This window comes from Chanodichthys erythropterus, chromosome 14 (genome assembly GCF_024489055.1).
Source record: "Chanodichthys erythropterus isolate Z2021 chromosome 14, ASM2448905v1, whole genome shotgun sequence".
NCBI lineage: Eukaryota > Metazoa > Chordata > Actinopteri > Cypriniformes > Xenocyprididae > Chanodichthys > Chanodichthys erythropterus.
Window position 1 is genome coordinate 30,215,555 of NC_090234.1, and position 14,483 is coordinate 30,230,037.

At 33.8% G+C, this 14,483-nt stretch overlaps 2 protein-coding genes across 2 annotated transcripts; both read right to left on the bottom strand.

Moving 5' to 3' along the window:
• Nucleotides 1–83: 83 nt before the first annotated feature.
• si:dkey-100n23.5 lies at nucleotides 84–7,067 on the bottom strand. Its single transcript, XM_067409429.1, has 13 exons — nucleotides 6,901–7,067; nucleotides 5,143–5,195; nucleotides 5,002–5,056; nucleotides 4,333–4,389; nucleotides 4,124–4,184; nucleotides 3,733–3,820; nucleotides 3,556–3,645; nucleotides 3,426–3,464; nucleotides 2,082–2,160; nucleotides 1,256–1,303; nucleotides 1,082–1,164; nucleotides 799–940; nucleotides 84–640 (listed from the first exon to the last, which is right to left on the bottom strand). The coding sequence occupies exons 1-13, from the start codon at nucleotides 6,988–6,990 to the stop codon at nucleotides 464–466; spliced, it is 1,062 nt and encodes a 353-aa protein (XP_067265530.1). The 5' UTR covers nucleotides 6,991–7,067; the 3' UTR covers nucleotides 84–463.
• Nucleotides 7,068–8,216: 1,149 nt separating this feature from the next.
• On the bottom strand, nucleotides 8,217–9,605 carry mid1ip1a (MID1 interacting protein 1a). The gene has a single exon (XM_067409893.1). It carries the CDS (start codon nucleotides 9,306–9,308, stop codon nucleotides 8,850–8,852), a length of 459 nt encoding a protein of 152 aa, XP_067265994.1. The 5' UTR covers nucleotides 9,309–9,605; the 3' UTR covers nucleotides 8,217–8,849.
• Between the last annotated feature and the right edge of the window lie 4,878 nt (nucleotides 9,606–14,483).

The following is a 14,483-nucleotide window of genomic DNA, read 5'->3' on the forward strand; positions in this document are numbered from 1 at the left end:
AAGCAGTTCATGGGAGTTATGTCTTACTCCAAGCTCATTCTACCAGACAAAAAACACACAAACACGAGATAAATGTTATTAGATTTGTATTTAAAATTTGTTGAATCCGTAAACAATACAAAAATATAGCATACATTTTCATAAATATAATAGTAAAACATGCTCAATTTTTCTCAAAGTATATCATATGTCTGAAATATTCAGCTGAATGAAATAGAAAAGGCAGTCTTTAATTCCATTATATGCAACAAAGTCTATTAGAGGTGGTAAATAGCTTGAATGAAAGCTTTCCCACATTATTAATACAGTACAAACAAACGTTATGATACGACCCGTCATTAAAGGCAAAGGAAGACGTTCTATCAACCATTTTCTTCTCTGTTTTCAAACTATAATAATAAAAACTGCAACACAGAAACACTGAATGAACTTCTTTAAAGGCACACACATACACACTTCTTTTCTAAACATTTTCCAAGGGTCCCCTGTCTTTTAAGACCATGTTCGGACTGTAAAAGATGACGTTGTTGTCCTCATCATCAGAATCGGAGTGTGTATCAAGGTCATGTGTGTATCTTACATTCGTGGCATGGTACTCTCCAATCCTTGTGCTGTCACACAGTCGAGACCGGATCGCCATCTGAGGAAAACACATGTGTTGTGTGAATGAGAGATTAAAATCAAACAGCAAAAATGTGTCTGGTCTGCATTATTGCTTATGCCACACAGTAACCATAATGTTACAAGAAGGGACCGTCTGACTGACATCCATGTCTGACCGGTGAGTGTGAACTGTACCTTTATTCCTGTTGAACTCAGTTGACTCCAGGTGTCCTTACCGAAGACCAGAGCATTTGCAAGTCCATGCAATGGTGCACTAAGCACATGCAGTAATGTCAGAGGAAACACAGGGTCCTCTGGGTAAGCAGCATTGTGAAGTCTGCAGAAATACACATACATATCAGACACATTTACGTGGGACATATGTCAGGTCAGAAAATACAGAAATCCATATAAAAATACAGAAGATCACACCCCTGAGGTTCAGTATGTAAAATGTGGTGAAAAAACGCACAGTTACCGATTTATGAGGGGGAAGATGGAGACAAGCAGATAGACAGAGGGATACCACTTCAACGGTCTGATCTCTTCAGCTAGAGAGATCTGCAGGAAGGAGTAATGATACATTATTGATGTATAAACTAATGGTTGGCAGGACTTTCACATCTGCACATGCACTAATACACACACTTACCTTCCTCCTCTCTCTTTCAGGATTAAAGGTGCCTAACCAGGAACGCATCTAAAATAAAGACGATAACTTTAAACATGCATTCGCACTCCTGGTGCATGGATCATAATGTGGTGTGTGGTTGAAAAAAGCACTGCTCCTCCACCATAGCACAAAACCCATCATCTAATCAGTGATATTTTACTGTGCAGTGCTGAAAGAAATCCCATAATTTGTTTGTTTTTTAACACCATGCCAGCTTCTGTGGTTATTTTCATGGTGAGAAAAATGTAGGGAAAAACTATATCAGGTGTTTACAATTTATCAATGCTAAAAACTCAAACTGTATTTGATTTAACTTTGTTAAAAACTACTACAAAAGAGTTAAATGAATAAAACAGGTTTCTCACAGGGTTAAAACCAGCAGAGTCTAATAAAACATGCTTCAATATAAAGAGTTTTGACCGAAAGAACATTTTGGTGGATCTTCTCCTAGTACTAAAAACTTGTGTGTCATCCTGGAATGGCCTATTCTGCAACGGGTGTAAACAATCTGGTAAGAAACTCCATAAGCCCTGTGTAGAGTACACGGATGTCTGCACGTACATGAGCATGTTCAGCCTGATTTATTGCGTCAATGTCAAAGAATCTGCCAGTCGTGCAAAAATTTCACTTTCAGGCTTACCGTTGCACGTCAACATTACAGAGAGATAGGAGATAAGCAAAGTGCTTTTTCAAGATAAATTTAAATCACACATCTAAGTTAGTTAGACCCAGCATTGCCATGCAATCAAATTTTGGAAGTAATGGGACAATTTTTAGCAGATGTTTGTGAGTCACATTCACTCACCCTTTCGTTGGCCACACAGATGATTCGAGCATAACAGCAGATCATGAGGATAATAAGGCTAAACAGGGGGATGTACCATCTGCAAAAAACAAACAAACAAAGAAATACTTTACACCTCAAACAAGACAATAAACAAACAGAGACCTCAAAAAGTATTTGTACACGTTCACTTGATAGTGTGCTTGTGCTATCCTTTGTTAAAATACATACCTAGGGATGCAACAATATTCAAATTCTGGCTGATAACGATAAGACGATAACTATTTTCATGTTACGAATAATATTATTGAATAATATTCAATATAATAATTACATAATATAGTACATTTAAAATAAATGCTGTACTATATATTTTTATAACTTATCTAAAGTTTGAAATAAATCACTACAAACTAAAAACTAAACTAAATTTTCTTTACATTTGTCTAAATAAGTTTAAGATAAAACACTAAGGCCTGGTTTCACAGACAGGGCTTAGATTAAGCCAGGATTAAGCCTTAGTTCAATTAGGACATTTATGTAGCTTTTATAAACGTGCCTTAGAAAAAAAAAAAACATTACTGGTGTGCATCTTGAGAGGAAACAATGGCACTGACATATTTTAAGATATCTCTGTGTAAGTTGCTTTCAGTCAAAACAGCTCAAACATGCATTTTAGTCTGGGAGTAGGCCTAAGCCTTGTCTGTGAAACCAGGGGTAAAAAGTAAAATCAATCATTTAAATGTGAATTTAAGTATCACAACATTTTAAAATCATTTTAAAGTATGAAAAATGGAAATTCATTTGTAGATTTGCTAAAGTTTTAACATTAATAATAAGTTAGAATTTTAAAGATTACTTTTAAGTGATATTTGGATGATGGCAAAGGTAATGCAAATGTAAATGTATGAGAAATTAACATGAACAATTAAATCTACTAATATACTGTGTGTGTGTGTGTGTATATATATATATATATATATATATATATATATATATATATATATATATATATATATATATATATATATATATATATATATATATATATATATAAACTGCAAAACCATTCATGAATTTTAGGTGTCCAAATATATTTGTGGCCAGTGTTTACCAGTGTGATGAAACATAGCAATAATAACCATAACTTTAGAGTGAAAAATATTCTAAGCAGCTCCAGCATGCGCAAAAACCTGTCAGAACGAGAACGGAAATTCCTGAGATTCAAAGAGCATGAGCTACGTAAACCTCTGTAATGTGATGAAACTCATAACATAGTTACATTACTCCAACCCAGATTTATCCCTAGAAACAACATGCATTTCCGAAAAACACTCATACACATGCTGAACATTACAAACTTACATGCCAAACCTCCACCCAACATGATTATCTTTGATCCAACTGCAGGACAAGAAGTAGACAGAAAGGACTGATGATTACTGTAGTGTTACAACTGCAATTAAAAATATATCAAAAATGAAAAGTCATATACCACCAGGCTCCAGCAGGACCGTAGTATCCAGCCATCAGGGGGAGGGTGGACATGAACAGAGGAACCCCCCACGCCACCACATGGTACGGTCTGAGAAACACATGCAGATGTTAGGAACACTTTATAAGCATGTATACACAACTAAACATGTGTTTGTTTGTGTGTTTAATGACTCACATTTCATAATGTTCAGTTCTGATTTCTTTCACCAGGTTCAGGTAGAGATTGAAAGTAATAAGACACACCCACACCAGTGCAGTCCAGTCTGAAACAAACAGCCAAAAACTAGAACAGCAGCAGCAATTTATCATGACATCAGTCTGCAAATGATGACTTCTTTCTATTTTGATGCACTGCAGTTATTAGAAATACTGCATATTTGCACTGAGTCTGTAATATTTAATTTTATTCACAAATATAATAATATTTCTGTATTTAAATGTCTTCTGCAAGTTACATCAAACGCCAAAATTAAATAATCTTATTATAGAATTGATGATCTGTACCTTTACATTAACATGACAGTACACAAATAAATACAGATCTTTTAATAAGTTGACAAATTTACCAAAATATGTGAGCCACCAGGCTTGAAAATTACACAGAGGGCCCACTGGATGAGACTCTCCCTGTAGATGAGAGGAAAGTAAAAGGTCAATGAAATAAAGTTATTAAAGAGGGTTTAAAAACTCCTTTAGCTTGAATAATTACTCTCTGCCTACATATGTCTCTCTCTCTCTCAAACATACACGCAAATTTATAATCAACACAACTTACCATAACATATGCAACACTGTCAAAAAATGCAGCTACTGTCAAACTGACTACCATTTTCTGAAAAAAAAGGAAGGAAAGAGATACAATATTCCAAATAATTCATAATAATCAACAATATGACTGAATATGACAATTACTAATTAGAATTTTACAGAATTTTAAATTATGTTGGGAAATTACACTACTGTTCAAAACTTTGGGGTTGGTTAAAAGTTGTTTATGTTTTTGAATGAAATCTTCAACAAAACTGCATTTTTAAATTTAAAATAACAGTTTACTTTTTTGATACATTTTAAAAAGTTGTGTTCCTGTGATGGCAGAATTTTGCTGAATTTTGTAATGAAGCTGAATTTTCAGCATCATTACTCCAGTCTTCAGTGTCACATGATCCTTCAGAAATCATTCTAATATTCTGATTTGTTGCACAAGAGACATTTATTATTATTATCAATGTTGAAAACAGCCGTGCTGCTTTATATATATATATATATATATATATATATATATATATATATATATATAGTAACAAAACAAATTTACTTGTTAATATAATGAATCTTTGCTGAATGAAAGTATTAATTTCTTTTAAACAATAAAAAAAAAGATCTTAATACCACTAAACATTTGAACAGTAATGCACATCTCAGCAATTCAAATGAAACACTGTACCTGAGCCAAAGAGTTATATCTGCGCATCAGCCATATCACAAAGAGCATGAAAAAACTACAGATAGGAAATTTTAAGATGGTTAAGAATGCTCAAAAGTCACTTTAAAACAAAGAAGCAACAAGCCATATGAATCGACTCACCATGCCACTAATGAAAATGTCCCTGTGGCTCTTTTCACTTTAAGAATCACATCCTGAGGATTAAAATACATATACACATCTAATGAAAACTAAAATGACAATCAGAAAAGAAAAGTTCCATGACAATGACATTAGGCTAATTCCATTAAGAGTTATTGAAGAACACTTACAACTCACATATTTTACTTTTCATTTTAAATACACATCTTTCCCCCATAAATTTCTTTACATTTTAATCATTATATAGTTTCATTTACACTCTTAACCTGTGTTATATCTTAACACACCTGTGTGTCTAGTTAAGGACAACACATTTTGTGTTACTTTTAACTCAACCAGTGTGTTACTCTTCTTAACACAGGCATAGAATATTTAACACACTGTGTGAGAGAGAGAGAGAGAGAGAGAGAGAGAGAGAGAGAGAGAGAGAGAGAGAGAGAGAGAGAAACAACACTGTCCAGCACAACATGTGTTAACTATCATCCAATCACATTGCTGCTATGTCACTCCACAAGCCGTTAAGCAAGTTTGCGCCTCTTTCTTCATCGGTGGATGACTTAACACATGGGTGTATTAAGATATAAAAACAACACAACCTGTGTTATATCTTAACACACCTGTGTGTCTAGTTAAAGACAACACATTTTGTTTTACTTTTAACTCAACCAGTGTGTTATTCTTCTTAACACAGGCAATGTGTTAAAATACTTAACACACTAATGTGTCATAAATCACACAATTTGTGTCATAGATGTGCTATTTTTGACCAGTTAAAATGAAAGCAATACACACTCTTAGAAAGGATGTGTTAAAACTGACTCAAAATGTGTTCAAATTCTTACACATCAGTGTGTGAGTTAAGGGACAACACTTGTTGTGTTAATTTTGGTTTGGGCTCTTGTAACTGAGTTAAATCAGAACAACTTTTGAGAAATCCTTTGGATTATATTGAAAAAGCTGATCTTCTGCTGGAGAATGTCAGTTCTGCTGTAATCAATAATGTAAATCTAGCGCAGAGATTAGGCTATAAATGAGTTCAGTGATTCAGGTCAAATAATGATTATGTGAAAACATAACCAACACCACCTGATCATCTTTTCCCTTCGCTTCTCTGGCTGTTACAACTCAATTACAACAACAGCTCAAACTAAATGTAATATTAAAAAGTTTTTTAACATCAGATCACCTTCCTGACACATTTACTGTGTCAAAATGAACACAAGTCATCCACAGATGAAAAAAAAGGGGCGTGAACTTGCTTAACTGCTTGCAGAGTGACATAGCAGCAATGTGCAACTGGATGATAGTTAACATGCTGTCTTGTTTCTCTCTCTCTGTCTCTTTCTCTCTTTATACACATGATCAACTTAAAAGTGTTAAAATAACCATAACACAAAAAATGTGTTATTAATTAACACACCCTTTTAGAGAGTGACACTTTGCAACCATTTACCAAAGAAACGTAACCCGTTTTCTTACTCCTCGTGTATTGGGTGGTTCATCCCATCACAGATCAATAAGTAATTCATTTCCAACTGAACTCACCTGACCGTGAACCATCTTATATACTTTCCACAAGAATGTTTAAATGTTTAACTCAAATGAATTGATTATCAATCATCATACTTTCTTACTTTCACGTCTAGGAGTAAAACTAATGAACATCATCATGCCTGGAAGGGATGATGTCATGCTGTGATTAGCATGAGTGCTAACAAGTAAGCATTACAGTCATTTTTAAAACAAGTTTATACTTACACATCGATAGTCGTCGGGCGCTGCTTTGAAGATAGTACAGCGGGAACTGCTGCTAGTGTTGTTAACCTGGAGTGGATGCTCATCTCCCATAATTATTCTTTCTTTTTACTAACTAATATTTTGATGTGGACAAAACACATCATGAGAACACCACAGCCACATTGACACGTAAGGCGGGCGCACTGGGACAAACAACACAACAATACGAAACGCGGTGACGTTTCACCTTCGAAAACATTACTGCCAGTATTTTTCACATAAAACATTATATTTTCTACAGACTTAGCTGTTGTTTATACAGGGAGGTCATGTTATTAAATTACTTTCATTTAAATTTTATTTGAATTAAAATAGGTTAAATGGATAAGACTACACTCTAAAAAATGCTGGGTTAAAAACAACCCAAGTTGGGTTGAAAATGGACAAACCCAGCGATTGGGTTGTTTTAACCCAACTGTTGGGTTAAATGTTTGCCCAACCTGCTGGGTAGTTTTATTTAGCCCAACTATTGTTTGAAAATGACTATATGGCTGACTTAAAATGAATCTAAAATGAAATTAAAATGTTCATTTATTAAACATATTAATAAATGTTAATTTTCAAGATATTTTGGCTTCATTTTAAGTAAGCAATACTGTAATTTTTAAACAGTAAAACTACCCAGCAGGTTGGGCAAACATTTAACCCAACTGCTGGGTTAAAACAACCCAATCGCTGGGTTTGTCCATTTTCATAATATTTGGAAGAGTGAAAGCGAGATTCATCCAAGGAACATAGTGTTCCAGTTCACTTTGTCAAAATGTTTGTTTAGGTTTAGGTCCAAAAAAAGAAGAAGAATCTCTTTAAACAATAAGTCATTCTTCAATAATGTTCAATTGTTTATTCATTGTTCAATTCCTCACGTCTGCTCATGGCAAGTTATACCTCACCGATGACCCCTCAAAATATGTGTATTATTTATAGACCTTTTACATATTTTTATTATAAGATTCATTACATAGGTCTCACTTAACGTACATGTACATGTACTTGCTTGATTAAATTAGAGTAGAACTGATTATTATTTTGCCATTATGTCTAATCCATCAGTATCAAAAAGTTATTTAAATGATAGACTTTTGTAATAACTAAGGAATGAGGAGTGTACACTGCATACAGGTGCAGGGTGTGTATGAGCCTGTTAATTATGCATTGTTGAGGATGAATAATAAACAACCACAGATAAGACATATTCAAATTACAAAAGTTTATTTTGTTATAAAAAAACAATTCAATACAAAACAAAGCAAATGTTTTTAACAATCATATGGCCTTTAGGCGCCATTTAACCCAGAATCTCATGGAACTCTTCATGACACACACGCAGTGATTTTCAGAGTTGTCCACGTCATTGACTCCCAGGATGATTCACAGATAGTTTCAGGTCATTAACAGGAAACATTCCCATGGGTTTTCTACAGAGTTTCTGCTTCATCTAAAGGAGTTTTCACATAAGCAAACTATCATATGTTTAGTTCTTAAAGTCGTCAGTCCTCAGGAACACACAGCAACATCACAGGACAACAACTTTGAAGAAGAATGGAAAAAATAAAAGCTTTCAATTATACATAAAACATAAATAGATTTAAATATCAAGATAAGGCATGGCAAACAGCCATTTGAACGGAGATTTTGTTTTGTTTTTAAAAAATGGGAAACTGTCAGTGCAAATAAAATAGGCTACCATAAGACAGGAAGCAGCCCTTACAATACGTCAGTGATCAACACCAAAACCAGTACTAGAACAAACCCATTTCCCCCTCTCGGTTTGCCTTGCAATCTTAACTTTTGACAGTTTAGGCTAACTTCTGTTCGGTCAGTTCCTTTTGGCTCTTCCACAAACGCAGAATAGATCGTATTAGATCAGAATAGTTCATCATATCCAAATAGACGTGTCCTTATGATGCAGTTCACTGTCCCCAGCCAGCAATGCCAATCTCCTGCTTGTATCGGTTTGTCAGGTTGTTAGCTTGGCTTGTGAGTTTGGACAGCACCCCATGCAAGCCCTTTAGATGGAACTGCAGGAGCTGCTCCAGATCCATGTCGCTCTCCGGTTCTGTGCGCACCGTCTCCGGCGCAAGAGTGTCTTTCTTGCGCCTCTGCTCCTCTGCGCGCATGACGCCCCATTCGATGTTGTTCCGGATGGACTTGAGCTGGCTGTAATAGCTGTACATGTCGTCCTCAGCATCCAGCAGATAGCTACCCGGGTCGTTGGTTAGCTTCTGCTCCTCTTTCTCTTGGTCCAGCGGCACATCTCTCAGCAGACTCGGCACCATGACCGTCTGATCCATGTTGTTGACGGCGCCGATGAAGCGGTTCATTGCCGTGAAGAGAGAGTTCTTCTGGCTGAGGGGTTCGGACATCTGCATTTTGGTGGATTATGAGGGTTAATTGGAGAGTAGTGTACTCTGTATGTTTCTCTCTCGTGTTCTTGTAGCTTTCTGGAGATCTGCATTCCTTAATGTCTTTTTATACACGGCTTTTCTTGCTCCTGGGCGTAACCGAAACCTGTTGGTCTGGTCTGGGATGTCAAGTCGGCCAAAAACCAGATTCCAACAGCAAGACACAAACCTCCGCACGGCCCATAGATACACAGGGAGCGGCACGGATGTGCATGGATCAACTTGTTGCATAATTATTTAAGCTACATACAAATTTAATTAAAAAAATCTGCTGTGAGGGCATGTGAAATGTCGTTGCAGCAAATTAGCCTCTGACTTTCAAGTAGGCCTAAGTTTTACACATGACGCAAATAAGCAGTAGGTCTAGGCCTATAAATGAACGGTGATAGGCTAACAACATTAATAAAGGTTAAAAAAAGAGACAGGGAAAATCTAATCTTTAAATTATTTTCTGATTAGTAACATTGAAGCCAAAAGTTGCATGCTTGATAGTTCACCCAAAAATGAAAATTCTGTCATTTACTCACCCTCAAGTTGTTCCAAGCCTTTCTTCTGCTGAACACAAAATAATATATTTTGAAGAATATGGGTAACCAAACAGTTGATGGACCAAATTGACTTCCATAGTTTCTTTTCTTTCTTTCTTTCTTTTTTCTTTTTTCTTTTTCATACTATGGAATTCAATAAGGCCCATCAACTGTTTGGTACCAACATTCTTCAAAATATATTTATTTGTGTTCAGCAGAAGAAAGAAATTCATTCAGGTTTGGAATAACTTGAGGGTGAGTAAATGATGACAGCATTTTTGGGTATACTATCTCTTTAAGTTATGAATAGGCCTATTAATGTTTGAAAAAATCATGACACATTAGCAAAAATGAATGGACCCAACAGGAAGGAAAAGTCACAAATAAGATCTGAGATTCTATCTCAGTTGTGTCTTTGAGATAGCAATGAGATAAAATACATAGAGAGACTTTTGCTTTAGTCTACTGCTTTTTACATTTGTTTGTTTTGTTTGTAGAGTTTTAGAATAGTTTGTCTCAAAGTTTGCTCAGATTTGCCATGATCAAGTGTCTCAATATTAGAACATTTTGGTATGCAATATTTAAACATTTCTCAACAGATTTTTAAGAGACTAAATAATCTGATGTTATCCACATTCATTTTATAGCCCTACTTTTTCATGTGTCTATATTAATTTAGCCAAAGGAACACATGAGACAAAGTTCATACTGATGGAACATAATTGAGAACTCAATGAATGTCTCCTGAACTAAGAAAGACCAACCTAATAATGATTTCCACTGAAAAGAAATACATATTAAAACATTACATCTTTCATTACTGCTTTAAAAGTTGACAAGATGTCAATTTGTTTCCTTAAAATGGGTTTTGGGGGCATGTTTCTGTCTTTCCTTGTACGGACGTCAAAATCTTTTAAAGTGCTTATGTTAAATTCTCTGAAACTGTCCCTTCTGGCCTGTCAAATTAATCTGAATGCCCAGAAGGGATTTGGTTTGTTGTCCAATCCAACAAATTAACACAGGAGGAGTATTCAAGTGTAAATGTAACAATTGAGATGCTAATCTACTATTTATGTGAGTTATATAGGGTTTTCTTTGCACATATAATTGTAAGAATTAGTCTTATTTCTATATTTGGCTTTCTTGCAATAATGTATGATATCCAATACATCCAAAAACTAAAACACACACTCAAGCCTAATAAGGTCACAACTGAAGGGTCAAACAAGATGAGATAAGATCACAGCAAGGTTTCATTTTAAATAATTTTGCATACCAAGTCATAGAAAGGAAATCTGAGAAACCTTTGTAATGACTAGAATGCCTCGGATGATTTAGAAACCTGTTCTTCTGCTCTGACTCTCATCTCCACCCTTGTTCTAGGTCCATCTATGCCTCACCCCGAGAATCACTAAGAATTTTACCATTGTAAATGTATGATTTGCAAAAGTATAACATAACATTGTCTCTTTTTCATGCAGTGTGTGTCTTCACTTAACTTCACTGTTGATAGTTTCACTCACAGTCTAAACTTCCCCTAAACATCTTTTCACTATTTTGCATATCCAGAGATGGGCATAAATACATGAAAATGTAATTAAAATAAAAGCACAAAATATCTCAGTCGAAATGTATCAAAACACAAATTTGTATTTATACAGTATACAGATACAGTATTTTGTATTTTGAAAATACACAAAATGTGAAATATCACTATTAGGCTTAAATCTGTCTCTATTCTGAATGCAAAGAACATTTTGGTGGGTACAACTGCTTAGAAACATTTGTTTTCATTTCACTTACCCTTACCACCAACTTCTCAAAAAGGTTTAAGGTGTCATCTGTGCGTCATATACTTATTTCTGACCAGATACACTGATAAATTGCATGTAAAACTGTGGGAACTTTTCCCCCTATATAGCAAGGAGTATGGATGAATGAAATGACCAAAATCTTATATCACAATGAGTAATTTTCATAGTATATGATATATACTACCGTTAAAAAGTTTGGGATCGGTAAGATTTTTAATATTTTTAAAAGAAGTTTGTCTGCTCACCAAGATTGCATTTATTTAATTAAAAATACAGTAAAACAGTAATATTGTGAAATATTATTACAATTTAAAATAACTGTTTTCTATTGGAATATAATATAAAATGTAATTTATTTCTGTGTTGGAAAAGCTGAATTTTTAGCATCATTTCTCCAGTCTTCAGTGTCACACGATCCTTCAGAAATCATTTTAATATGATGATTTGCTGCGCAAGAAACATTTAATGTTAAAAACAGTTGTATACTTTTTTTTTCAGGATTCCTTGATGAATAGAAAGTTCAAAAGAACAGTATTTATCTGAAATACAAAGCTTTTGTAACATTATACACTACAGTTCAAAAGTTTGGGGTCAGTAAGAATTTTTATTTTTTTGAGAAGAATTTAAAGAAATTAATATTGTTTTTCAACAAGGAAGCATTAAAAAAGACATTTAAAATGTAACAAAAGATTAGATTTCAAATAAATGCTGTTCTTTTGAACTTTCTATTCATCAAAGAATCCTGAAATAAAAAAATATTGTACACAAATATTTTGTACATCTGTGAATAAATGTTTCTTCATTTTAATTCATCATATTAGAATGATTTCTGAAGGATCATGTGACACTGAATGATGCTGAAAATTCAGCTTTGCCATCACAAGAATAAATTACATTTTCAAATATTTTCAAATAGAAAACAGTCATTTTAAATTGTAATAATATTTCACAATATTACTGAATATTACTGTATTTTTAATTAAATAAATGCAGCCTTGGTGAGCAGACGAAACTTCTTTTGAAGACATTAAAAATCTTACCGATCCCGATATATATATATATATATATATATATATATATATATATATATATATATATATATATATATATATATATATATATATATATATATATATATAATGATCTATATGATATATATATCATGATCTTTTTTTTCTGGAAATAAGGTTGCTACGATACCACAATTAGATACCAGTGAAATTTCACTATTCTCAATACCAGTTTCGATACCAAATATGTAAGCAAAGCAAACAGTGAATAATAAAAGAACAAAGAAACAAATGATAAGCAATATAGGACAAATAAATACAAGAGAACAAAGATTAATTAAAAGAAATTAACTGCTAGTAAGAAATACTACAGAAATTTAATAATCAAATGTTAAGTAAAACACTGCATAAAGAAACATAGGTGAGTACTATTTATTCACTGTGAAATAAATAGTAAATTCATAGTAAAGTTACAAAAGTTATTCAGCCAAGATCAGTGATTTTGACATAATATTTGTGTGTATTTGACGGTTTACCACAGAAAGCTGCCTGTCAGTGTGCAAAATACTGAATGAGTTCTCTTTTGTGGGATATTGCACTTTAAACTCTTTTTAACATCAAGAACGTCCCGCTCATTTTACTCATTCATCTATGTTTCTTTATCACTCATGTCAATAACTCCTGCCCACTAAAAGCAGCATGGATATTGCAAACCACAATATATAAACATTATAGAAAAAGTTAAATTGATACACACTTTATATTATCACCATGATATATCATCATATCACCCAGTCCTAGCAAACAGTAATGCTTAAACACATTTGACTAGCAGGTTAACCAACAAGCAATTAAGTATGACTTAGTAAGTATAATTTAGTAAGACTAAACAACACTATTTTTTCTTGCTAGTGCTGATTTATTCCTTCATGTTAACTGAAGGCAAATCTGAATGATGTTCCAATTTAAACTTAATCAACAAGTTGAGTCAACCACGACATCCTCACCTTATATTATTAAAAAAAAAAATCGCTAGGTGGTGTCATACAGCTGCAGCTCACATGCATGAAAGTTGGGGTTGGGGGCCTGAACTAGTTGATACAGCAAATCAGCAGCCTAATAAAGAGGATGACGGGCACAAAGTATTTATGTATTTTGAAAATACAAAAATACTAAACTTAAATGTATTTAAATTACATTTGATTTTATTCAAAGGCTTTCATATACGTATTTTAAATACATGTAAAAATACTGCCCATCCCTGTGCATATCACTCTGATCTGATACTACAGGACAGCTGCTAGTGAAAAGTCATAGTGAAACTAAAAAACAACAATAACCAAAGCATGCCCAATGACCACACATTCATGCTAAAACATATGCTTTCTCATTATGATAAGATCAGTAGACATAACATGAACATACCACAGTGGTTTTAAATGCATTCCCACACTCTGAATCATGTCACTGCTGGACTGTATTGCATTTCCGTCCTGTGCAGACTAAGACACTTGCATCAGGATGACCTGAGAGAGTTTATCTGTTATGTAAAATGTTCCTAAGCAATTTCACACAATTAAACAGAAACCCTAAGAGATACAATGATGGTCATTATAGTAAATGAAAATGAATTGGATTATTGTTTTTTCACTGAGTGCAAAAAAAAAAAAAAAAAAAATGTGCATGTAAATGTGCAAGATATGTGCATGTAACCCCTTGTAATTTAAAATACTTTTGTTGTTATGTTTTATAATACAAACCATTTCACACAATATCACAGCCCCCTCTATA